The 26,838-nt window shown below is 41.8% G+C and overlaps 2 protein-coding genes across 2 annotated transcripts in view; both read right to left on the minus strand.

Moving 5' to 3' along the window:
• Positions 1 to 26,838, minus strand: part of LOC148904578 (CUB and sushi domain-containing protein 1-like) — a 33,560-nt gene that overhangs the window by 4,020 nt on the left and 2,702 nt on the right. The window contains exon 5 of the mRNA XM_089025005.1: positions 25,898 to 26,065. Coding sequence (XP_088881131.1) covers positions 25,898 to 26,065 — 168 coding nt within the window. The remainder of the gene's footprint in view (positions 1 to 25,897; positions 26,066 to 26,838) is intronic.
• LOC148904579 (CUB and sushi domain-containing protein 3-like) lies at positions 17,586 to 24,372 on the minus strand. Its single transcript, XM_089024925.1, has 13 exons — positions 24,019 to 24,372; positions 23,410 to 23,577; positions 22,895 to 23,077; positions 22,088 to 22,279; positions 21,827 to 21,982; positions 21,319 to 21,486; positions 20,865 to 21,038; positions 20,302 to 20,517; positions 19,372 to 19,527; positions 18,970 to 19,137; positions 18,478 to 18,649; positions 18,142 to 18,305; positions 17,586 to 17,770 (listed from the first exon to the last, which is right to left on the minus strand). The coding sequence occupies exons 1-13, from the start codon at positions 24,086 to 24,088 to the stop codon at positions 17,586 to 17,588; spliced, it is 2,172 nt and encodes a 723-aa protein (XP_088881051.1). The 5' UTR covers positions 24,089 to 24,372.

A 26,838-nucleotide genomic window follows, 5' to 3' on the forward strand; every position in this document is an offset into this window, starting at 1 on the left:
GCGCAACCAGATTCAATAGAAGCTCCCACACGTTGGATATTGCGTGCCAAGGCAAAGACAGGCACGTTAGTCAAAGATATTTGGGGTTGACTATGGCCTTGATGAAGCTCTATGTCTTCATCTAAACTTGGATGCATACTTCCTCCCTGATGAAGTCATCCTCATAGTATTCGAGTGGTCTTTATATAAAGACACGTGTCTTTATATAAAATCACTTGAATACTAATGAAGAGGACTTTATCGGGTATAAAGGTTCATGCACGTGACGTGTATGGTGGCTCCAATTGGACCATAAGCTTATGAATTATTAATGAGTGTTTTAAATTTTTAAAGTCAATCTCCTTTAATTGAAGCTGTGCGCAAAATAATAAAATGGTCATTCATGCAAAATTATAACTTTGAGCAGCAGGTAGGGGGACTCGCGAAATCCGAGTTACTAAACATTGAATTTCACGGATATTACCTGCGTCAAAGGCCCCTCTAAATGTGTGCGTCCGCATCGGGTATTACCCGCGTTGCGCGATAATTTCCTACCTGCTGCTGTGTCACGAAGGTTAAAAGATAAGTCTTATATACGATGCATGAATGTAAAGAGTTTGTTTATGACTTTTGTATAAAGTGCTTGAAACCAAAGTTTAAACCCACTAAACCAAATAAGTATATTTGTTGTGTTAAAAAAATGCAAATAGAAGATGACACGTCAGCACAGTGTTACGAGTGTGGTAAGAACATTCGCAATGCCGTACCAAATGCCACCAGAGAGCAGTATTACGCCAATGGAGGTCGTAAGAAAACACCTTATAAGAGAATAAAATACTTTAGGGACTGGATGAGTCATATCCAAGGTTATCGACCGGTATATTTAGACAACGAAGTAAAGAAGAAAATCATAGGCCACTTAGAAGAGCCAACCCCGCAAAGTCTACGGAAAACGCTGAAAAAATTAAAGCTAGGGAAATATTACAAAGCTATTCCCTATCTTTTGTCTGAAATTACCGGTAAGTCTATTCCCGAGGTTTCTGATATGACAAAAGCCGAGTGGATGTTTTGTCGGTTGGATAAGGATATTCCTTATTACCCTGACGTAATTTACGAAATATTTTACGAAATAGACCCCAACCACCCCCTGTTAGGATGGATTCCGAGGCGACAATAACATATTACGCGTATTTATATTACGCGTAATTCTTGGAAACTACTTAATTTGCATATGAAACAGACAGCCGGCGTTCAATATGTAAATAGCATCCTGTCACGATATTTACTGAGCGAGTTTTCTTTGAAGCTCTTCTTTCGCTTCTTGGTAGATCTTTTTGCGAGATTCCTCGGAAAGATCTTTTACGACTGTTTTTTTATTCCTTATATCCGTCTTTAGTTTCTCGTATTTGTCTTCTTCGGCTAAGATAAGCGAGAATTCTACGTCGTCTATCTTTCTGTCACGCCAAGCCTTTGAGACAAGATCGGTAATAGTATTTACTTTAGCTCTTGACAGAGCTATTGTCGTGTCATGCTTGGATATTTTGCTTGACAACTGTTTCATAATGCCCGTAGCAACAGCCGAAATGATACCACAGGCTGCCCCAACGCCGGCCAAAGGAACCCCAACAATTACTCCGGGTCCGGTAAGCGAAGTAGCAACGCCGGAGCCCGTTAACACAACGGATATGGATCCTGAAGTTATCGCAATCTTATGTAGCGTACTACGGGCTCTGACGTATTTCTTCCTAACTTTTTCGTAGTGTTTTGCTTGTCCTTCCAAGTAAGCCAGGATTAAGTTTGCTTTATTAAGCCTGAAATTCTCCGCGTTTAGTTCGTTAGGACCCTCCTTGGGCAGATCAGGATAAAGTGGAGGTGCTGATGGTATAACATCCATTATATATACTAATGTACGACGCTTTTGGGAATGATATTGAGGAGCAGCCACATCATGACAACCGGGATTATGCCAACTGGAGGGCCTTTAAGAAGATGTTTCCGCATGCAGACCCTAGTAAGTTCGAAAGGAGACCCGATGGGATTTACTTCAACGGCGAAAGAATGTACAGCAATGCGGACCTGGAGCCAAAGGCGACCGCCAAGCATCCTAAGATTTTACCACCTGGTTATGTTAAACCAAAACCCGTGCATAAAGAAAGGCTACCTAATTTTCCAAAGAATCTATTAATAACCAACCAGGATTACCCATTTTACGATGCTGAAGGTGGTGTAAACGACTTTGATAAAATAGTAACACATTTGAAGATTCCAGTGGGTAAGCAAACGTTTGACGTAGTAGTAAGGAATATCTTTAAGGATTTTAACCTTACGCACACTTCAGGAAAAGAAGCCAGAGAATGGTTAAAGGGACCTAACTTTAAATATTGGACACAGCAGTTAAACTTTGCAGTTTGGGCGGCTACGAAGGGCTGTGGGGTTGCCGTGGATATGTTTAACACTGCTTTTCTAAGGTTCCATGTGGCTTTTACTATACGCCGGCTATTGAAGGAGCTTAACGTGCCATTACCGGGGGAGAAGCTTTTTAATAGAATGAATAACCATTACGATTCCGCTGCCCTAGAAAGGCTAATGAATGAGTTTAAGCCGCAGCAAAGAGACTTTCGTTATCGGGAGGGCGCCACGCATGGTTTAGGTATCATTTATCTTTACCATCCGACTGGGACATACCCCGCAGACATGTATCATCAAAAATACCCAGGTAAGTTAGAGTTTGCAGATTTAGGTGGTAGTAGGTGGAACCTTAATCTTATTGAGAAGATTGAGACGATTTACCCCAGTCCATGGGATCCATTTGTATTATTAAAAGGAAAAGGCCTAAGAAACCTAGCTCGAATTAACCGCAGCATAGAAGCATTTGTTTACTGCGTCTTAGGAGCGCAGGTAAATACCCGCAGCCCCATTGTTGGATCCCAAGGTGCTTCACAGGAAACGCAACAAGAATTCCTAACTTTATTTGAGTCCGCAATAATAGAAAATGACATATCTAAATCGGTGCAGAGATATCAATTAGCGGTGCAGCAATCAAAGGTTAGACTGGATTACGCTTTGTCGCCTGGTTGTTGGTTAATGCCAAGTAATTTGGTTATCAACGCTAATTCCGTTGTGGGTTATAACAACAAGCTGCAGCGAGCTACTAAGGATATGAAGTTTGGGGTGAATGACGTGAACTCTGACATGACCAAGGGCATTCCTCACTTCGTAGAGAAACAAAAAAAGGAACATGTAGAAAAACCATCAAAGAAGGCGCATGTAGAAAAGCCACCAAAGAAACCAGTAAAGAAGGTTACCGAGGAATATGACCATAACTTACTAAAAGACAGCTTAGCCGCCGCAGGCGTTGGTCTGAGCTATTATATATGGCGATGAACAACCCCTACGTAGCTGGAGTAGATTGTGTCTATACGACTTACACAGGCGAGAAAAAATACAACCAGGCGTCTTGGGTGGACGTCACCGGGATGTCCGTGGACTTGAACTACTCAGGAAAGAAGCTGATAATATGCAGTATTTGCATTGGTACGAGCAGCCATGCCAACGTGGGCTTTAGGTTCCTGGATGAGAATGGCATACTGCAGCCTATGCGTGTGAAGACAAATAACAGGGAGCCTGCGCATTTCTCCGTAGAGCCCAACCCCCAAAGCGCCGAAAATCTATCGGTTTGGACTTTCCACATGGTTGCTGATTGCCACGGGAAAGTGAAGCTGCAAATGCGCGTAGATGACTCAGGGAGCGTTTGCATAAATAGCATAGAAAATCAAAGAGATACAGCCTATAATCATAAGACCATTAGCACTTTTACGGCGCTTAGTCTCTAGAAGCAAACTATGTTTGCTGCCCCTTCTAACGAAGGGGACTTGTTCCCTGTAATATATGAATAACCCACACATGAAGGAAGATTGGTTTCTCCATTACCTGGAGGAAAAGGAGTACTCAGAACAGCATTGGTATGACACCGGGCTGTGGGTGAAGGTTGGGGGCCTGGGATTAATCATGTGTACTATTAGCATTAACACGGGGTATTCATGCAATGCTGGGTTTAGGATCGTTGATGAGAATAACCATTCATTACTACCTTACAGAAAAAAAGATAACAATAGGAACCCAGTTCATTTCTCGTCGGAGCCCCCTCCAAAAAGCGGAGAAGACTTAACGCCAGTAACTTTTCATATGATAGCCAATTGTCAATATGCGAAGCTTCAGGTTCTTCCCAACGACGTTGCCTACCTTCGACTGAACGCCGTAGGCGCTCCTGCTGTAGATGCTACTTGGAATCATAAGCCCATTAGCACCATGACTGCCCTACCGCTAATGCCGAATTATCAAGGCGGCGCTAACACTGTCTTTACTTATCCCCAGTCGAGGATGCCTCGGGTACCCGACGACGATAAGCCGCCAGTAACGTACAAGGATAAGATCAACCCTTCATCTTCTTCAGGAGTACCACTCCAATAGCGACGACCAAGATCCAAATGTTGTTGCCCACGAACTTCAACAGTTCGCAGCCGGCCCTAAGTGCCAAGGAAACAACCGAACCCAGCAGCCCAGAAAGACCGGCTGCCATCTTTTTTCCCAAGTCCGTCAGCCCATTGCCTAATTTCTTTACGCCTGCACCCGTAGCCTTAAGCGCGTTAAGGATGACTCCTACTACGGTGCTAATAGCGACCGCGAATGCAAGGGGAAGACCATACTTCAAAAGGGCTCTTTTTACTTTTTCCTTGGTGGTAAGCCCCAACTCCTTTTCCAGGTTGTCCTTTTGTGCCTGTAATTCCGCAAGGCGCACCTGAAGGGTTTCTGCCTCCTTTTGGGCTGCCTCCCTTTCCTCTTTGGGACGAGTTTGGTCATTGATTATTTCCTGCTGACGCTCTATTTGCCCCTCCAGGTCTTCAATAGCCTGATCTCTTTGCCGGATTTGCTCTTCTTTAGTGTCGATTTCGGCAACCAACTGCCGCCGTTCCTCCAAAGAGCCGGCTATGGTAATATGCAAGTTTTTGGCTTCTTCCTTGCTCATGTCCAGGTCTTGCAGGACAAGATCGAAGGCCTTTTGAGCCTGGTCTCTTTCGCGTAGGGCATTTTCTTTTTGTTCTCTCATTTCTATCATTCTTTGGTTTTTATCGTCGATTTCTCTTTTTTGAGCATCAAGGAGTAGTTGGTTTTGTCTCATGTAATCTGCCTCCCTTTCTTCCAACGTTTCTTGCAGCTCCTCGGCGCGCCTTTCTAACGCGACCCTCTCATTCAGGGTTGCCAACCTTTCTAAGTCGCTCCTAGTAGCCTCTTTGAAGCCCCTCAATCTTGCCACGTTAACCTTGACCGCATGGCACAGAATGCCTATTGTTTTAGGGACATGCACTTACAGTTCAGATTCTCACGTACATTTCAATGGGTGGGCATAAATTTGAATAATAGTAGAATTCCTCAAGTTCTGATTGGCGAATGCATCCGAGCAAAGCGGGGAGCGGGAAGCTGCGAAGCGTATCCCTCGAACGAAGTGTGAGACTGACAAAAACCGCCTCTATTGTCTTTATAATCCGTGTTTGACAAGTGCCCTCCACGCATGTAAACAAACTAATATCTAGTCTTTTTACCAAACTTTTTTGACCAGCATAGGAATTTAGTTTACAAATTGAAACTTACGGCTCTTTTGCAAGCTAACCGACAAATAAACTCAATACAGTAACTCATATGCTAGTTTAAAGGAAGGATTTAAAACCTAAAGCGGGGTTAACTAATCGGTTAAGTCTGGCGGCCAAAGACAGAAAACTCTGTTTTCTCTTGTCGTTTATAAAAAAAATTGTTTGCTATCAAAAACCGTTTAGTGAAAATGAAAAACTGTTTGAGTAAATCGCTTATAAACAGAAAGTTTCGCGTACTTCTTGTTACCGGTAAATTTTTATTCCTGTTTTCGATTCAAAGCTTTTCTTTTATAAATTAAGAGTCAAGGAGACGCTTAATACGCAGTTAGCCTTTATGGAGCTGCCGATCTTCACCTTTCTTGAATGAGCGATATGAAAACCTATTAGTAGTTTCGATAGCATATATAGCATATGAGTCATGACAATTACTCATTTGGTGGCTCCTAAAAGTCAACGTTTGAATGAACTAGGAGGTTTGTCCGATGAAAAAAACACACAAGACAGTGTTTATTCATTCAATTTGGAGACAAAAGAGGTAAATGATAAATAGATAGATATAACTAGCTAAAAACTAGTGTGAGCTGCGTCGGTGTTTCTAATGAAACAGAATGTTGAAAAGGTAAATTATACACCGTGAAAAGATGAAAAAACTTACTAAAAGTAAAAGTTTTTTCATCTTTTCACGGTGTATAATTTACCTTTTCATCTTTACTAAATGATAAATAGCTTAGGCGAGAAATGAAAAATGACTTAATCCATAAACAATAGAGGTTAAGCTTTTGATGCTGCCGAGAGTCCCGCGGACAGCTGCAAGTACTTCGGGAATCCCGCTCAACCCAGGCGCAAAGACCACACATTTTTCTAACTTTAAAAACCTCAAGTATAATTTCAACGGATAGTCCGTGTAAAGGGTGCAAAATGTTCTTTAGACATTAAAGTTTGTTTTGCACCTTTTGGCCATCGACCAACTCACTTGGAAAACAAAATATTTCAACATCAAGATGTACGACCTCTATGTTTCCATACTTAAATGTTTAAAAAGTCCTTCTTTTTCTTGTTAAAATCCTCAAAAAAAGTTTTATCGTTTAATTTTTTTGATTTTACCCAACGACGAGATGATACCTCTACTTTCATTTGCACCCTTTGGCCATGTAAAAAACTTAAGAAGAAGATACAAAATTACTGGTTTTCAGAGTCTACTTGAGCCATTTTTAGCCATTTCTCTTGTAATTTTACTCTGTAAACGAGTCACAGTCAAGTGAACATGATTTGAACCGCGCGCCAAAACAATAGAAATGTCCCGGATGTGTCCGCCTATTCTGTGCCATGGAGCCATTTTCGTCGAAAAGGAGCTGTGGTTTCGTCCAGCGGTTTTTGTCGGGATATCTCATGTCTCTGACGCTTATAAGAACTTTGTTTCTGCGTTCTGTGAGTTTTATGTCGTCAGCCTCAAAACGGGGAGAGCGCATTCGTAGCTCTTGCGTTGCCCACTCTACGGTTTCCCGCGCGGTTGCTCCCTGTTCGCTTATATTTTGAAGTTCCAAGTACTCGGGGACGGGGCTGCCGCGGTTCCTTGATTGCCACATGCGATTCAAGGAGGCCTTGAAGCTTTTCCACCTACTACCGTATTCGTTTTTTAGGGCCGCGTCGTAGATTAGGGGGTCGGTTTCAACGCCTTGGGTCCATGCGTCGAATTCTTCATCGTTAATATCGACTTGGCCTTCCTCAGTGGTGGGGTCAAAGTCAGTAGTTTCGTCTACCTCCATTATATATGATAAGCTCAAAGTTAAACCCCAACGTATTACCCTAGCAGGTTGGCGGACTAAAGGCAGAACGCACCTTTCACCGGGTCACATTCACGCCCAGCAGCGCAAAACCAGGGGAGACGCTGTACGTAGGCGTACCCCGCCTAACGGATAACCTAGTATTGGTTCCTGGCACCCTGGCGCTAAGGTTTGACCTAACGGTGCAGCCCAGCACCAAGGACAAGCGCTATACCGTCAATAACGTGGGCAGGAACCTCGTCTCTAAGATGAGAATCAAGTTCGCCGGGGAATCCCTCTTGGACTTAAATAGGTACGATCTGTACACCACGTATAAGGATCTGTGGCTAACAGCCTTCGACCGTGCACAAAAGATAGAGCAGGGAATTGGAAGCGTTATCCTTCGTAAGCTTCGCAGCGATACCAACCCGGCGCCTACGGACTCCAGCGGAGCAACCGCAGTAGCAGACGCAACGAGGGTAAAGACCGCCTATGGTAGCAAGTACGTTATCCCTTTGGACTTTGAAGTAATTACGAACCATGGTGCGTATTACCCCAGGCAGTTATCCGAGTTACAGTTTGAAGTAACCTTGGCGGACACTACGAACGTCATTGGAGGTATGGACAGCGCAATTAGCGGCGAACTGCAGGACAGCGACGGCAAACGCATAAAGTGCTGGCAGAAAGGATATCAACGCGGTCAACCCGACTTGTTAATTCTTAATGCACACGTGCGATACCGTGGCTTCTGCGTCGAGCTGAAGACCCCTAAAGGCAATGGGGTATTATCTGAGGATCAACGTCGCCTGTTGCACGAATACGAAAGAAATGGTTATAAAGTAATGATCAGCAACGATTACGACGACATCTGCAGAGCCATCACGGAGTATGCACAAGGAATTACCATGTAGGTGGTGCTGTAAGCGCTTTAAGAACGCGCAGACTCTGGAAACGCATTTAAAGATATTCCATAGGTATAATGGTGAGGCAAATACATTGGCGAGATCTAATAGAAGGTATTGCGTATGAAATAAAAAATTACGTTGTCTTTGAGGATATCAACCGCTTGCGGCTGGTCCTCAAAGACGGTGACGGCGTAGAGTATTCCCTGTGGGCGCCTGATAGAGTTAGGTACGTCATACAGGGCGAGGAATTCACCCATCTGCGCTCGCATGGTAAGCAGAACGGGCGGTGGGAGTTTGACATCGAAAGAAGAGTCACTCCATCTCCCCTCTGCAGTTAAGCGCGTCGGCAATGGTCCGTAGCGCCTTAGGGTCTGCGCTGCACCAATGGCCGGTAAAGTCGTCGCCTAAGTAGGTGTGGCGGCAGTAGAGACAGTCATACCTCTTGTCGGGGAAGAGGATGACTCTTTTTTTTTAACTTGCTTGGCGCGCTCTTTGACGACCTCCTTAATGACTTCTATGACCTCAGGCCTCAAAATGCAGTCGTTGGGTATCTCGCAGGTAATACAGTCCATATATTGAAAGACTAGGAAGGCGGCTGCGTATGCTATCGTATGTCCATCCCAGAATGTTAAGATGTGGTTAAGACTTTGTTAAGCCACCCACCAAACTCTCCCGAAAGATGCCTCAGAATGTTAAGATGTGGTTAAAATATTGTTAAGGAAGGTCGGAAACTATCTCAGAAACCATCCCAGAATGTTAAGATGTGGTTAAATTCTTGTTAAGGAAGGTCGGAAACTATCTCAGAAACCATCTCAGAATGTTAAGATATGGTTAAGACTTTGTTAAGGAAGGTCGGAAACTATCTCAGAAACCATCCCAGAATGTTAAGATGTGGTTAAATTCTTGTTAAGGAAGGTCGGAAACTATCTCAGAAACCATCCCAGAATGTTAAGATGTGGTTAAGACTTTGTTAAGGAAGGTCGGAAACTATCTCAGAAACCATCCCAGAATGTTAAGGTGTGGTTAAATTCTTGTTAAGAGACAGTTGAATATGTGTTCCTCCTCTCTTACGCATCCACATCTCTCACATTGCTGCCTCCAATATTCCCTGTTAGTCCATGGGACACCTTCTAACGCGTCAAAGCGGGGTAGCGTCCTGCTTATCTTCCTAAAGTAGTCTATTCGATTCCTTAGGTAATCATCTCTATGCTCACAACGACTCATCAGATCGCCGCATTGGTAACAATCCACTCCTTCCAGATCGTACTTCTCTGCAAAGAATTGGTAACTCTTCTCATGTTTTTTCTTATGCGTTTGTAAACGTTGGCGGCTACTAAGAACCTTAGCACAGTAACTACATTCTGTTGTCCTACGGCAAACGCCCTTCTTAACATGCTGCTGTAGTTTCTGTAAGGTACTGAACTCCCTGTTACAGTTACTACACGCCTTACTGATTGGCTCCTTTGTGCAAACTCCATGCCAAACATGGTATTGCAGTCTTTGTTTGGTACTAAATACCTTCTTACATTTCAAGCAGTCCATATATACTTAACAATATTTTAACCTCCATTTAACATTCTGAGGCATCTTTTGAAATAGTTTCCGACCTTCCTTAACAAAGTCTTAACCATATCTTAACATTCTGAGGCATCTTTTGAAATAGTTTCCGACCTTCCTTAACAAAGTCTTAACCATATCTTAACATTCTGAGGCATCTTTTGAAATAGTTTCCGACCTTCCTTAACAATATTTTAACCCCTACGCAACATTCTGAGGCATCTTTTGAGATAGTTTCCGACCTTCCTTAACAAAGTCTTAACCATATCTTAACATTCTGAGGCATTTCTTACGGGAGTCTTGGACCCAGCTTAACAATATTTTAACCTTCATTCAACATTCTGAAGGGGTTTCTAGGAGCTCTTAACATTAAATTGGGTACCTCATAAAGTCCACGACGGACTCCTTAGCCCACGTTGCCATCGTTATCAGCGCGCCAAACCGTTCTGCGCGCTTTAGACCGCACATTTCCTCATATAGCTCCTTTACGCGTTCATTCAGCCGGTCTATCTCCTCCCTTTGCATTTCGACCTTCCTCTCCAGGTCTGACTTCCTTTTGGCGATGTTAACCATCTTTTCTACTGCTTCCACTGGTGTGTAGGCACCCTCCATATATACCAGGGAACAAGTTCCCTTCGAGAGAAGGGATATAAATGAACCCAGATCACATGCCTTGTAACGCTCTGATAGTAGGACCCACCGACTGCGGAAAGACCCAGTTCGTGGTAGAGCAGCTATTAGGACCCTTTAGATACCGCTTCGACTACATAGTGCTGCTCTGCCCCACCTACGTGAATAACCGCACCTGGACGGGCATAGGAGTGAAAGATGACGACTTCTTCGTAGATATCTTAGACCCTAACGAGTTATCTGGACATCTTAAGTTTTGGCATAAGCAATTCCCTAAAGATACGCAAACCCTCCTTATACTGGATGACATTGCCTGCGGGGACGACGTAAAAAGACACACATCAGAGCTTGTTAAACTCGCCTTTAGCGGCAGACATGACAATATTAGCGTTTGGTTGCTCTCGCAGCAGCTTACCAGCGTCTCTAAGCCTTTTAGGGAAAACATAGGATCACTTGTCGTATTTTATACTCCAAGTAAGAGTGATCTGGAAACCATTTTAAGCGACTACGGCGGTGAAATATCCAAGGAACAGTTGCATGAATACATGCGGCATTTAAAGACGCACAAACATTCCAAAATGATCTTCTCTTTGAGGTTTCCGTATGACGTTCAAATCTCGCTACGCGAGCTTCGAGCGTAGGATATATATGGAGATTGAGCAGCTCTTAGATGAAGTCCCCACACAGCTAGATGAAAGTAACCTTAAGGAACAACTTAACATCCTGGTGTCATCTGGGAAGTGTAAGGAAATGATAGGCAAGGAACTTACCCATGAGCAGGTTAATAAGTTGTCGGAAGAGGAAGTCAAGAAGTTCCATAAGAGGTACGAGGCCGCCCTTGCAAGTAAGACCACGGACGCCGTAGCAGACTCAGCCATTAAGTTCGCGACTAAATTGCTTGGACTTGCGCTGCCCATAGACGACGTGGAGCAACTACAGAAGGACATAAGAGATGACTATGTCATATCCCAAGAACTTAAGATAACCTGCGGGTGGTTGTCTTTGAAGTGTGGTAAGTTAATGGCAGTTGCCTTTGCGGCACTTCACGTAGCTCAGCATGTCGACTTGAAGGAACTTACGACGTCTTGGAAGGACTTCAAGAAGGACAGAGAAGTCGAAAAGGTGTTTAAGGCGGCACTTGCTGAGGTACCTGATCAAGTCACCTCAAGTACTTAGTCAAGTCGTCCTCAGGAATTACCCAGGTCGCCTCAAGTACTTAGTCAAGTCATCCTTAAGTACTTACCCAGGTCACCTTAAGTTACCTGTCAAGTCCTTCAAGTCCTTAGATATAAATGGAAGCGGAGGAACCCGAGCAAAAGATTACCAAGGCTAAATCTCCAGGCAGAGTCGCTGCCGGAAAGAAGCTCGCGGAGATGAATAGAAAGAACAAAGCAAAGAAAGAGGAAAAGGTGGAAGAGAAAGAAGAGGAATCCTTTATTAATCCGGGTTACGTCATTGGCGCATTAGGAGTCATCATAGCAGCAGGTAGCCTTTACTTACAATGGAAGGCAGCAAAGCCAAAGGTAGAATTAGAACCCGTACATGTGGCGCAGGAGCCCCCTAAGAGAAGCAAAATACCCGTAATGGAATAACCTTCTCGCTTTGTAATATAATGTCAACCGCGTTATTGAAAACTGTTGAAGAAGCAGCTATCATTACTTCCATCGTTGCGGGTATTGGTTGGGTAGGTAAGAAAGTGCTCAAAGAAGACTTTACTGAAGACCCAAGCAAGAGCTTCGCTAATTTTGCTAAGATGACCGCTGCCGTAGGCGGGGCTATCATGGTAAAGGATTACCTACGGAAGGAAAAGTACCTGCCTAACATATAAATGGCTAGCGTGGTCGCGGGTGGAATTATTGCAGCTTTAGCATTTACTGGAGCTAATTATGGCGGTCAATATTTGGATAGATTAGTTAGAGGCGACAAAAGCGGAGATTTAGCCGCCGAAAGGAAGAGACACGACTTAGCGCTGGAGAAATATCAAAGGGATGTGGCGGCTTGGAATGAAAAAAGACAAGCTTACAGGGATTGGTTGGATAAGAACTACCAAGACAAAATGCAGGCGGATAAGAACTTTGAAAATACAGACTACGCCTTTAAACTCTATGCGCAAGCACACCCCGCGGCATCGACGGGGTTGAAAAGGCCTCAGTTTAAGAATTACTACCAGCCTTCTAAGAAACAAAAAGACAATGAGTTGGTCTTCGTAGGAGTCGCAGGGCTGGCAGGAGGCGTGGCTTTGGCGTATCTAATATAATGATCGTCTTTTTGGAAAGCGACAAGAATAACTTTACCACTTATTTGAATCCCCCCATCAAAGCTCATAAGGTTCGGCTGGTCAGCTGTTCTTTGTACAATTCTTGGTATAATTTAGTCAATGGCATGGTCACCGTGCATAAGGGGTCTAACAATTATCAAGGCGTAATGCTGCCCGATGGACATTACACACCAATCACCCTTGCTAAGGAGCTCGCCAAGCGCGGTTATACTCTCACCATGAGATTACCACACGAAATGACCTTCAAACATAATCTTCCTAACAATTTCTCGGTAACCCTAGGAAAAGCTGATGCATTGGGATCTTTACTAGGTGTCTCAGGCAAGGCAATTACCAACACGGCCATACCCGTGAAATGGAAAGTTGCATCCTCTTACGAAGTCTATTGCGATTTAGTCCATAGTTACAGCAATGGAAAAAACTCTTCTCTTATGTCCAAGTTTCTGCCCAAAGGTAATCCATTTGACCCAGTAGAATACGCCCCCATTTCTTTAAACTATGACTTGTCTAATTTGGTAGAAAGCATAAGCATCACCATTAAAGTGGACGGAGAGACGGTAGACTTCAATGGACGCAAGATCAATCTTGTCTTATCCTTCGCTTGAATCAAATTTATATAATGGGTCGAACTGAGGACAAGCTCAAAAGGATTTACTATGGGCCTGAAGGCTATTGGAGAGGAGCGTCGGCTATCAAGAAACTCGCGACCGCGGCCAGGGTATCAGAAGAAACGGCTAAGAACTGGTTAAAAAAACAAACCCTCTGGCAGTGTGCCTAAGTACATTCCCAGGCCCAGCTTTACCGTAAATGCCCCCAATGAAGTTCATCAGGCGGATTTGCTTTTCTTGCCGCACGACAAGGTGAAAAGAAAGACCTATAGATACGCTTTGACCGTAGTTGATATCGCAAGCAGATACAAGGACGCCGAACCCATAACCAGCAAGGATTCTGGGGAAGTCGCAGAAGCCCTAGGTAGGATCTATAAGCGCGTTTTGAAATGGCCCAAGCTGCTGCAAGTGGATGCGGGGACAGAGTTCATGGGCGTGGTTACTAAGACCCTGAAAGACCACAGCACTAAGATTAGGAGAGCCGAAGCAGAGTACCACAGGGGTCAGAGCATCGTCGAAAGATTCAATAAGACCCTGGCCGAGCGCCTCTTTGGGTACCAGTATTGGAAAGAGCTGGAAGATCCCTCCAAACGCAACAGGGAATGGACTCAGAGGCTCCCCCAGGTCGTCGCAGCCTTGAACAACGAGGCGGCCAGGGCTACGGGAATAAAACCCAAGGATGCCATGAAAAAGAAACACGTGGAACACAAGTCCTACGTCAGAAGTTCAAGGGCGGTCGGACTGAAGGAAAAAAAGCTCCCCCGCGACATAGTGGTCAGATACCTCTATCAGCCGGGGGAACTCGAAGGTGGCAGTAAGAGAGCCACGGATCCTAACTGGTCTTTGGAAACGTATGAGATTTCGAAGTCCGTCACCAAGAAAGGGCAACCCGTGTTGTATTACCTAGATGGCCCAAGTCGTGGATTTGTCAAGGAAGAGCTGCTCATAGTTCCCAAAGACTCAGAGTAGTGCTGCTCCACGCGCCCGATTACACTCTAGGCATGTCAGTCTTACGTTACCTCTGCAATGCCCGCGCTTGTTGTTGATACGATCCACGGAGAACTGCTGATCGTCATTTGGGTCAAACCTCCATAGTAGTGGTATGTTACACTTTGCGCAGCGGGCGCCTTTCTCGTAGATGTCGTCCACGCATAAGTCAAAGACATGACCCTTCTCTTCGTCGTGTCTTTTGTAGCTGTTTGGCATATTCTACGCGGCTTACGGCGGTGTAGATAAGGTTGCTCCAACACAGCCGCTGGTCTATGATCCATAAGGTTTCTTTTATGGTAAGCCCTTGCGCGCTGTGGACTGTCATGCAATAGCCCAAGCGCCAGTCTGGATGGGAGGTTATTTTTTCCACCTTTTCTATGGACACCCAGGCTTTATCATGCGTTACCGCATTTTGCAGTTGGATGTCGGTACCGGGTACGCAGACGTCGCGGCGCTGCATGCGGGTGTCGTGGGGTTTATAACAAACGGGCACGGGATGTGTAGGGAAGCGCTCTTGGTGTATTTTGAAGAGGTCTTTCTGTATGCGAGACTGTGCTGCGCGCTTACTACTTAGCACCAGATCTTTAGGATGCCAGGCGTATAGAAAGTCCTCGTACTTCTTTGCTCGTACGCGTTTGCGCAGTGTTTTGCATTGCTCGGCGTCACTGAGGTCCCTCAATTCCGCTTTCAGGTTCCTTACTTGATCCTTGCTGCGGTAATCTGTGTTAATTTCTTCGGAGTGGTCTACGAAATCTTTCAGCCATTCGTGGGGCATTTCTCCGGCTATTGGAGGAGGCTGGCAGGGATCTCCGGCGAATATTACTTGACACTTTCCACGGAGGAAGTCTACGAATTCTTGAAGGATTTCTAAAGGAACGGTGCAAATCTCATCCCAAAGTATTACTGGTGATATGTCGTGAATAGCTTCCGGTACTCACTTTTGGCCATTCCAACGAAAGAAACTGTGGTAAGTCTGTGCGTCGTGGCCCACTTCGCAGAGTTCTCTTTCCAAACGATGCGTTGGCGTTAGCACCTTTATCTTAGGAAAGAGTTCTAACACACGCGTCGTCTTACCGCTGCCTCCCGTACCGTAGAGGTAAGAGAAGCGTTGGTAGGAAATGGGGTCGGCAACTAAAGGTAGAGGCTCTTTGGTAGGCGTTACGGTGCCCTGGGTGTGCTCGCCGTGATATTCTACACGTGCCCTCCAAGACCTTATCTCCTCATCTTTGACGCGCCATTGGCCACTTTCTGCGAGTTCATCGGCAGTGTAGAATTCCTTCATCTTTTCCAACACGCTAGGCTTTACGTATAAGGAATCCGTGGCTACGCGGGGGATATCTTCTTTGTCAAACCGCAGGAGCATTGCGAGAAGGTTGATATGCGCGTAGGCAAGCATGCTGGCGCGGAAATGGTAATATTGCGGTCGATGATCTTGGTAGTAGCATAAAGCATTCCATTTGCGTTCTTTTTGCTCGGCTTCTATGAAATAGTCCCACTTCTCCACGGAAACCATGGTTCCTTGGTCATGGGCACGCTTGATGAGGAAACTTAACTCACCTTCGTCTGTTATTAGGCGCCTTTGCATGTGTTTCTCGCCTTCTTTGGCGCCCTGGGTGAACTTTCCTATGACAATTCGGGCCGTGGGGTTGTGCTCTGGTAACCATTTTGTAAAGGAGGAATGACATAGTATGGCTTCGTGTGCGGTGTATTTCAGGAGTTTACGCTCTTCAAGGAATTTTAGCAGCGGTATGGGTATCCATTCTTTCTCCTGTAAATGCTTGCCATACCAAGCGTAAATTATAGGATGTAAGTCTTTAGCCAACTTCCAAGACGTTAATCTGACGAACCCTGTTGCTGGCGCGTCGTAGCTGCCATCTAAAGACACGCGAAAGAACTGCGAGTCTGGGTGTCCGTAGCGGTCGTAATATTCCTTACAATCGCCAAGACCTTTAAATGACGCAGGATAGCAATGCTTCATGTCTAAGGAGACGTATTCGTCTTCGTCGTACTCCATATTCCAAAGACCTCCATGACCGTGTTCTACGCACGCTTTGGAGATATCTTTGAACTCTTTTGGGGTAGGTTTCCAGCCGTTTCTCTTCTTGGCAGCTAAGAAGTCTAAGCTGCGGGAGCTAAGGACCTCGTCTGAGAAGTCTTCCCCAAGGGTTTCGCAGGCGCTCTGGATGCGCAGATGTTCGATTTCGGGGCGGTAAAGAGTACCATCTTGCGTCATAAACTGGCTTCCTTCGGGATCCATCAGCCAAATGGAATTTTCATGTATTAACTCTGCCAATGGCGAGGCCTTGTAGACCTTTGTCTCCTTCTTCTTGGGGAACCGAAGTTCTCTCCAAGCGTGTCCGTTGTGTTGGTAGATAATAATAGGAGGGCCTCTGCCTCCATATTTGTGAGTTCCTGGGTAGATGTACCCGTCTGTTATGTCTTTCACGTGTATTCGTCTTTCTAGGGCAGTTTCTAATTTCTTAATGTTGTCTATCGTGGCTCCTGCCCTGCGGGTGACATCTTCCCATTTCCTAATGGCTTCTCTTCTTTTCAGAGTTAACTTACCGCCTCGGGAGGAATCTTCAAAGAACTCCCTCACCAACTTACCCACGCAGTTGCCGGGATGTCTCATCGGCCTGAGTTTCCTAACGTCTGGCTCTTCAATCTCATACGCGCCGTAGATAACTACAGTAACAGGATAAGCAACTTCGTAGAATAACGCGTCTATACCCACCATCGCACCAGGTCTCGTATCCTTGTTTAATACAAACAGGTTCTGCTTACCTGACGCTCGGATAGGATTACGACCCCTTTCTATTACCCAATCGCCATCTAGGTACTTTATAAACGTCATTTCTAAACGGTAATCGCCTTCAGGAATTAAGTCGATTATTTTTTCAGCCCTTTCTTCATCCATGGTCTCGTCCGTATCTCCCTCCATAAAAGTCGTGAAGGCGAAGTCAGCATCCAAACGATCCAACACCTGAGTCCTCAGCCTGCGCACAGTTTTGTTCCTAATGCTCCTGATAGCGTCCATCTATATCTAAGAAATATTTTAACCCTCGTTTGCGACCCTTAACACAGCAGCAGGTAGGAATTATCGCGCAACGCGAGTAATACCCGATGCGGACGCACACATTTAGAGGGGCCTGAGACGCAGGTAATACCCGTGAAATTCAATGTTCAGTAACTCGGATTTCGCGAGTCCCCCTACCTGCTGCTCTTTGTCACAGAACACCAATACCTGAACACGTTGGTAAGCTATCAGACCAGTTACCATCTTTACAAGTTATGACAGAGTTACCAGAAATATGGAAAGGAGGAATACATGAATAAGTTAAAGATGATCTGCTTCTCAAAGATAGTCCTTTCCTTGTCATCCCTGCTGGAACACCAGGATCAAGACAACCAGCTGCAAAAAATTGCATTATTAGGATATTCATTTATCAAGGCATTCATACCAGCAGCTAGCAAGTTGGTAAGGAATCGAAAGAAATACATAGAGGATATTACACGGTGGCGATGAGATATGAAGTTTATCTTCGAGTGGTAAAACTTAAAATTTTCAAGCCAATAGATATCTTAGATATCTTCACTAGTGAGGTCCCGGAAGTAGTTCGTATGGAAAATACTAGTGAAGTTGCTGCCAGTATAAAACACTGTCTATATAATAAAGAAACTTAAAACTGTGTGAAAAACGTTTTTCTTACTAGCTTTTTTTAGCTTGCTTGATTGCTTCTTTCCCCCCCCCCTCCCCCTCAAAAAAATGCGAATTGCACTTGCCTTCACACGTTGGAGTAAGGTGTGACCAAACTCCATCCTTACATCGCAAAAAACTTTCACCAAAGAGTTCGTATCCATAATTGCAGAAGAAATCTACCGTTTCTTGGTGTTTAAAGCTATATCCTTTCCTTCGTCCATGTCTTGGAACTCCTGGATCGACACACCTACCTATTTGAGACAACAACAAATACATATAGTAAACTTTTGATAACCATGCGTGGCGTAATTGTAATTCTAAATCTTTATATACTCTCAAATTATGCATGATTATTTAAGTCAAAACAGGCTTTTGTTAATAGATTTAATGAAAACTGCCATCTTCATGTGAACTTTAACCTACCTTTACAAACAGGAGGGACATTGCTCCATATTCCTTTGCTACAAATCAACATCTTAGGCCCTTTAATGTCGTAGTCTTTGTTACATTTAAACCTGACTCTAGCATTGTAATCAAAGTTATTGTCTAGGCGTTCACCATTTTTCGGAGCACTCAAGGATTGACATACACCTAAACAAATAATTTTAAAGGTTCTTTTTAATATCTTTTTTCTAGATTTATATTTATATATATTTAATGTAATATTTTTAGCAATTAATCAAACTCTTCAAAATTTAGCTCTATCTTTAAAGTTTTTCGTCGTTGAATAGGGATAGTGATGTGAACTCTCCTAAGAGGAAGTTGTTTGAATAATAATCGTGAATAGAAGGAGGTATAACGGAATGCCGGCTCCTAAAAATAACTTTTCCTTTTTCACAAAGCATTTGCACAACCAAAGTAACAACAAATAACAGCTTTCACAGAAATGCTATGCCAAAGAGTAAGTTTACCTATGCAAGTTGGTATCGTATCATTCCATCTTCCATCATTACACACGAGAACGTTGCTGCTATTTAATCGAAAACCATAATAACAACTAAACGAAATCGAATGGCCATGTCTGTAATCAGAACCAGCCACTCTTCCATTGTTCAGTCTACCGGGATTGGAGCAGTCACCTGAATAACATTAGAATAACCAAAATGAGGGTAAGAAAAGAGAAGGACCAATGAAGACATACAAAAAACAAGATATAAAACGTTTGAAGTAAATACACAAAAAAAGATCATTTTCGTGCTCCATCGAAAGGTTTCAATCCAGAAAAGAAATGCTCCAAAAATCACAATGCTATTCGTACGTTATATATCTCCTTGCAACATAAACATCCAATTGCTGTAAAAAGTTAAACTTACTCATACAACTTGGAGGGTCTGAACTCCATTGTCCTTGATTGCATGTTATATCTGAGTTCCCAACAAGGGTGTAGCCAGAGTCGCACTCATATTGAACTCTAAACTGAGAACCTCGCATTTTCCCATTTGATATTTTTAAAGGACTTTTACACGGGACTGAAAAAAAAATCATTATTTATTTATTATATTTTAATTTAATTTTGTTGTATGAAGTCTGAAGTTCTGTTTTATTTCAAGGAGAGACGATTTTCTAGCTTGACCCCGGTTATGTCATGCATTTTCTCTTGAATGAATACATCCAATAGCGTACATTCAACTAAAAAAATACGGTGTTTTTTTCAATAGAATTCAATCTAAACCATATAATACAGTCTGTCAATAGTTGAACTGAATCCACTTCTGTTTTTTGCCTAGATAGTCATTATTTTGAGAAAAGATCCAAAAACAGTATTTTTGAGACATAATTTGTATGGGCTCACATGAGGGGGCGTGAGCTTGAAATCGTAGCTGACCAAATGTTAACAGATTTTTTCTAATGAAAAGTATATAGCACAAAAGTCACGTCAATTATTAAAAAGTCAAAAATGCTGAACCTAACATAAGTACAACTGACATTGTTTCATAAATTAACTAATTAACATTTTTGTTTCAATATATGTATCAGATATATATTTATTAACACTCCTGCCTAGAAGTAACTGAAGCTCATTTTCTCCCTCTCTCACCGGTTTCTGTTGTCAATTAATAAACTAAAATGGCCGGCAAAATCTTTTGGGATCAACGTTTTATGTCGATGAAGTTTCATAAATTAACTAAAAAATATGGCATATCTTGTAAAAGCCTTTTAGTGAATCAAATTAATTAATTATTTATTTGTTTGTCTGTCTGTCTGTCTGTCTGTCTGTCTGTCTGTCTGTTTGTTTGTTATACCTTCGCATCTGGGAAAGTCGTTGCTCCATCTTCCTTGATTACATAATATTTTGCGTGGACTGTTTAGCATTTTATTGCCAATGCAAGAAAAAGTCAGCAAGGTTCCATGTCTAAATCCTTGAGCTAGCCTTGAGGACGAAGAAAAATTGACACCAGGTTCTCGTGGTATCGTGACAAACTTTACACCAGAAGGATTATGCTTTATCTTGCAGCGATCTTGAACAATGAAATGAAATTAATTTGTTGCAATTAGACAGTTTAACAGTAATGCAAACTTATTCGATTTGCATACGCTACTTTCAATTGCCCTATTGTTTAAACGCAAAGGATCATGGTCGTCGGAGGGGGTCAAATCAACGCAAATCACCGAAAATTGTTCTAAAACCCGTATCAATGCATGAAGAGAAGTAGAATAGCCAGCAAACGCTAAGAGTATTTTTTATTACATATTAACACATATTATATCTGAATACCAGGCCATTTTAGATTAAACTGTTTCGCTAGAGCAAATTTTGTTGAATTTTCTATTGGATTTGAAAATTAACAACGCGATGAAATCTCACCTGCACAAATAGGCGCACTACCATTCCACCTTCCTCTATCGCAGTGTAGTTCTCTGTTTCCAATTAAATCGTATCCAGAGTAACATTCATAAACAACTTTGTCACCAGACAATTGTTCACTTTTTTCACTTAGGTATCTGCCGTTGTTAGGCCAGCTTGGAGTTGGACAAATTTCTGTAATGAGAAATAATTAACACTAAATAAAGTGAATATTAAATTTTTCACTTTCCACACTACTTTTTTTCTTTATAGACAGTCAGATCTCAAGAAATAGTAGCAGAACTCAGTTTTCTTTGCTATTGTTTTTTGACTAAATAAATTTTAAGGATTGTGTGGGGTTTTTTTTCTCTCCTTTTTTTTTTTCGTTAAAAAAAAAAAATTATTTGTTTTTGTTTTCGCTTGAAAAGCCGTGCTCTTTAATGAAGTTTATTTCAAATGCCAAAAATAACATTACCAAGACATATGGGAACGGGACTAGACCATTGTCCATCGTTGCACGTTGATCTTGAATCACCCTTAAGTCTTGTTCTCCCTGTGCACCTGTAAAATACACGCTGACCATGTCTGTAATCAGTACCGGTCTTGTGACCATTGGTAGGAGACCCTGGGTTTGGACAGTTATCTGTTTAAAACATGTACCAAACAAAATAATTATATTTAACTCATTATAAGCTTTTTTACGGTATTTCAAACAATTCCCAATTGCAGTCAAAGCTTTAGGAATCAGGCCGCGTCAACCAACATTGAGGAAAATCCAGAACATTCAAAATCATCTACGTAGGATTTCATCAAATGATAAAACAATTATTGAATAGGCTTTTTCCAAACTATAATGATATGTTGTTGTCTCTCAATCAATTAGTTGTCGCTGTATTAGAATTAAGTGGGCATCCACCATTACACATGTATCAATGGGTTTAAGCATTCAGCAACAATCTTATCATAAATATAACTGAACTTACTAAAACAACGTGGTGCATCTGAACTCCACCGACCTCCGACACAATTCCTTCGAGATGATCCAACCAGTGTGTAGCCTTGGAGACATTCGTATTTCACTGTGAAGTTCGTGCTTCGCCTGTTTCCATTGATGATTGGTCCAGGATCACTGCACGGAACTTAAGTAAAACGTAAACCATCATGATATATATTTTCAAGCTAGCGGTAAAAAAAAACCAACTAATTCATGGCTCAAACATTATTCTTTTTGGGTATTTAAGTACCTTTACATGATGGGAAGTGCGAACTACTCCAGGTTCTGTCATTACATGTTATTTCTCTTTCACCATCCAGCATCATTTTGCTATGTGAGCAAGAGAAACTTACTCTGGTACCATGCTTGATACGTCGTCCAGAGATAACAGTAGGGGAAGATATGACACCAACATCTACGTTTCTTGGAACCTGGCAACGACCTTTTGATGAGAAATGACACACATATTTGAATTTTGCTCAGTATCGCGGTATTGCCTTGCAGTAAAAGTTGATGCACAAGGAAATGGTTTGTTTTGGCTGATCAGTTGTCATCTTAATTGCGAACCAGATTAATTTATTGGATAATCCAACAAAGCAAAGTGGCCAGTTTTTTTATTTTTATTTTTTATTTAGTAACATTGTACAGGCTGGGAAAAGACTCGAAATCCACGCGAGCTCAGCCTGAGACAAGATACATGTGCATGTAGTTAAAACAATTGGCACATTAACATCGCATTCTTCTCACTTGATGAGTAAAATAAAGGTTGTTGTTGTTTGTTGCACATTAACATCGCTACACTATGTATAAACACTCCTTCCAACTATCATTCGCTTTTTATTTATTACTTTTTTCACAGGAATACGACCTTGTTCATTCAACAAGTATATCTTGCTTAATAAGCAATAAATAAATAAATAAATAAATGAATGAATGAATGAATGAATGAATGGAATGAATGAATGAATGAATGAATGAATGAATGAATGAATGAATGAATGAATGAATGAATATAAATATAAACATAAAATTCAGATGATAAATAGTGCAAGCATACCTAAACAGGAAGGTATTTCAGCACTCCACTCCCCTCTATTACAGGTTATCGCCATGTTACCAAACAAGTCGTATCCGGGCGACCAAGAATTGCATTGAAATGTTGCTTTGTGGCCAGATAGATATTCCGACTTTCTTCTTATGACGTGACCATTTTTAGGATTTCTCAGAATTGGACAAATTTCTGTCAAGAAAAATACAAGACGCAGTATGTTACTAAAGTCGTTGACATAATCTTTAGGACTAAAGAAGAATTTCGGTGTGATCACAGGGTATGATACAACTTCTACTCACAGCATTCCGTCAATGGAGTATAAACATTGAAAATAGTTGATGCGAAGAAATATACATTTTTTACAGACAACACAGACTTATTACCTAAAGCACGAGAAAATTAACCGTCCTTTGCCCTTGTCCCTTTTTTTTATTTCTCGACCCTCCACTGTTCAACCAGCTTGGCGACCAAAAACCCTGAGGCTGCAAAGTTTTGAATTTGCAAATAATATTAGATCTTACCGAGGCAGCTGGGGAGAGGACTGGACCACTTTCCGTTATTACAAGTTGAGCTTGATCGACCCTCGAGTCGTGTTCTTAACTGACAGGTGTAAAATACGCTCTTGCCATGTCGGTAGTCAGTACCTCTTTTGTTCCCTTTAGCTGGAGAACCAGGATCTGAACACGGTGCTATTTTTATGAGAGAAATAAATGAATAAGTGATTTTGTTTTCTAAATTATGAAGTCAGTTATCCGGCTGTAATCACGTTTATAAACGAGTATCGAAGAATAAAAAAAAAAAAGATAGAGGAATGGATGGAAATAGGGACCACATTGTCAAACTACTTCGACAATATGATGGCGAAATTTATTGTCAATAAGAGGACAGACACATAAAAATCTGATGTCAATTTGTTCTTACAATAACAAAAACGATAAAGACTTCTCATTTTTCATCAAAACAACTAACGGAAAGAGCGCTCGCTCGTTGACGTCAGCTTTAACTGTCTGTCCTCTTATTGATGATAAAAAATCACCAATCAGCGCGCGAGAAAATTGTAAGTTATTGTAAAAATCAGAACTTTCTTGTCTCTCGCCTCGTCAACAAAATTGTAATTAAAACATACTCACCCTTACAGGAAGGTTTGGGCTGATCCCACCGTCCATCATTACAAGTCAGACGTTTGGGTCCTTCTAACATGTACAACCCTAAGCATGTGTAAGTTACTTGCTGTCCATGGAGAAAGTTGGATCCATACTTTTTTCCGTATTGTAAATCTCCTGGGTCAGGACATGGAGCTGAACGATGAAAGAGGATTGATCTAAATGAATAATCTTTTACTTGGCAAAGTTTGGAATAGTAGCTTTGCCTTACGTTTTATCGATTTTATAAGTGCAGATACTTCGCAGTTTCACCGAACAATCGTGAATGCATGCTAGCATTAAACGCGTTATATAAAGTTCATCAAAATACTCATCAAAACAACTCGTAGCTTTGACTTTAAATGGGATTCAAAAATAACCCCAAGAAGACTCGATCACTGAGTTATCTTTACACACAGAAACACCACTGCTCCATCGACCATCGTCGCAACGAATGGTCTGTCGTCCTTCAAGAGTGTAACTGGGTTTACATGTGAACGATATAGTTGTACCATGTTCGGATCGATGCCCTCTGGTGAGTAGAGGATTTGATATTGCAGCATTGTAAGGAATCCATGGATGGTCGCAAGGACCTGAAAATATACAAATTTTGAACGAAGAGAAAAAGAAAACAAGAAAGACTGTTTTCGAGCCAAGTTTTCCCTTTCCTAAAAATATTTCTCAGTTATTATGAGTAAACAATCAAGCTTGTTAATCTTACTTTTACATTCTGGTCGTCGTTTACTCCATCGTCCTGTAGGTAAACACCTTAGGGTCTGAGACCCAAACAAATCAAAGCCACTGTGACAATAGAAACTAGTTTCTCTTCCTTCGAAATATTCAGAACCAGTGAAGCCTCCATTAACAGGTTTACCTGGATTGCCACATAATCCTGGAATTCGAATAGTATATTAGAGAACACATGGTCAATAGGAAATAAATTCAGACAAACAACAAAAACTTTCAATTACTTAAATGTCAATAATACTTGTACATACGTTTACATTCTGGAGGGCTACTAGTCCAATAGCCATCACGACACGTGGTGTATTCGTCACCAACAAGCTTGTAATAACGATAGCAGTAGAATCTCACTCGGTCTTTGTGATCGTAGAAGTTCTTCCATGTATAAGTGTAAATACCACCATTGTGAGAACGTTTTGGTCTCGTACAACCCTCTAGGAATTCCAACGAAGAATCGCAATCACCATAGTAAAACAAAAATATTGCCGGATGCGCGAAATACAAATGAAAAAACTCAAGGAACTTCGGTCAATTAATCGTTCCATTTGATCTAATTGATAATGGCCAGAGTTCGAACAAACCGCTGACGAAATAATTTGTAAATTAAACTAAAAATAGCGCAAAGTTCTCTGTTGTGGGAATTAAGAAATGTGTGAGATGTGCATCTAACTTTGCAATTCCAGAGCTTGATAGAGAATGTTCGTTCTAATAACAAACTACTACAATTATCGTTAGAAGCATATATATTATATAATATTATATACATCATGTATAATATTCGTATTTACTCTAGAGCTAGAATTGTAGCACTATGATAATACGGATAATATTAGACGCTGTTAAATAGTGTAAATCATTAATTCTAAACCCGCCTTCTTAAAGGAGGACTAGCAAGTGTATGACGTCACAGACTACTTTTAAAATTCGTATAAATGTAATACTTTCCCATTGGAATATAAAGGAAAATCTTAAACCAGTGATTATTAGTCCCTTAAAGATTATTGTATTGAAGTTTCAGCCGAATTAAATTTCGGAAGACTTACAGTCCCTCTCTAAAAACCTCTCGTGTTTCCCAGTGTAGTACCGTACTTCAACCCCTAAATGCATAACATTTTCATCTTACCAGAGCATGTTGGTGCGTCGTGATCCCATCGTCCATCGGTACATTTTATTGTAGGTGAACCTTCCATTGACCATCGTGAGTTACACTTAAAGTTAACGACGCTGCTGTGCAGAAAAGAATGTTGCAATCGCATACCACCATTTGGTGTTCCAGGATCTTTGCAGGGAGCTATGAGAAAGAGAGAGAAAGAGAGAGAAAGAGAAAATCGAAAACCCTTTCTAGAATCCCCTCTTCACATAAATTAGTTTAAATGAGCTAAAGAAAGAAAGAAAGAAAGAAAGAAAGAAAGAAAAAGGAAAAGAAAAAGGAAAAGAAAAAGAAAAAGAAAAAGAAAAAGAAAAAAGAAAAAGAGAAAGAGAAAGAGAAAGAGAAAGAGAAAGAGAAAGAGAAAGAGAAAGAGTGAGTGATAGTGAGTGAGTGATACTTTATTTATACTCGAAAAAAATTCTATCAATATAAAAATTGCTTTACAAGAATGTCGAGTTAAATAAGAATACAATTTAGACAGCTAAAAAAGTTTATGAGAGTCCAACAGAAGAAAGCTTTCTTTTAAATTCCCTTATACTTCTAGCTGACTTAATATCTGAAGGCAAAGAGTTCCATGCTTTTGCACCTTCATAGGAGAACGCACGTTTGAGGTACTCAGTGTTTGGTTTCGATAATTTTAAACACTTTTCTCCCTTCCGCAAATTATATTTTGTAGTTTGATACTCAAAGCGGTCTCTTAAACTTTGAGGTGCAAGAGCATTCAAAGTCTTGTACATTATTGTGGCTTTATGTTTCTTCCGCCTGTTTTGAAGATTTTCCCATCCTAGAGACATTAAAATGTCGCGCGACCTAGTTTCATAATTACTCTTGGCTTACAAAAAAGAGAAAGAGAAAGAGAAAGAGAAAGAGAAAGAGAAAGAGAAAGAGAAAGAGAAAGAGAAAGAGAAAGAGAA

The sequence above is a fragment of the Actinia tenebrosa genome, unplaced genomic scaffold, assembly GCF_029948245.1.
Source record: "Actinia tenebrosa isolate PJP-AT-01 unplaced genomic scaffold, QUT_ActTen_1.0 PGA_scaffold9__36_contigs__length_13948895, whole genome shotgun sequence".
Lineage (NCBI taxonomy): Eukaryota > Metazoa > Cnidaria > Anthozoa > Actiniaria > Actiniidae > Actinia > Actinia tenebrosa.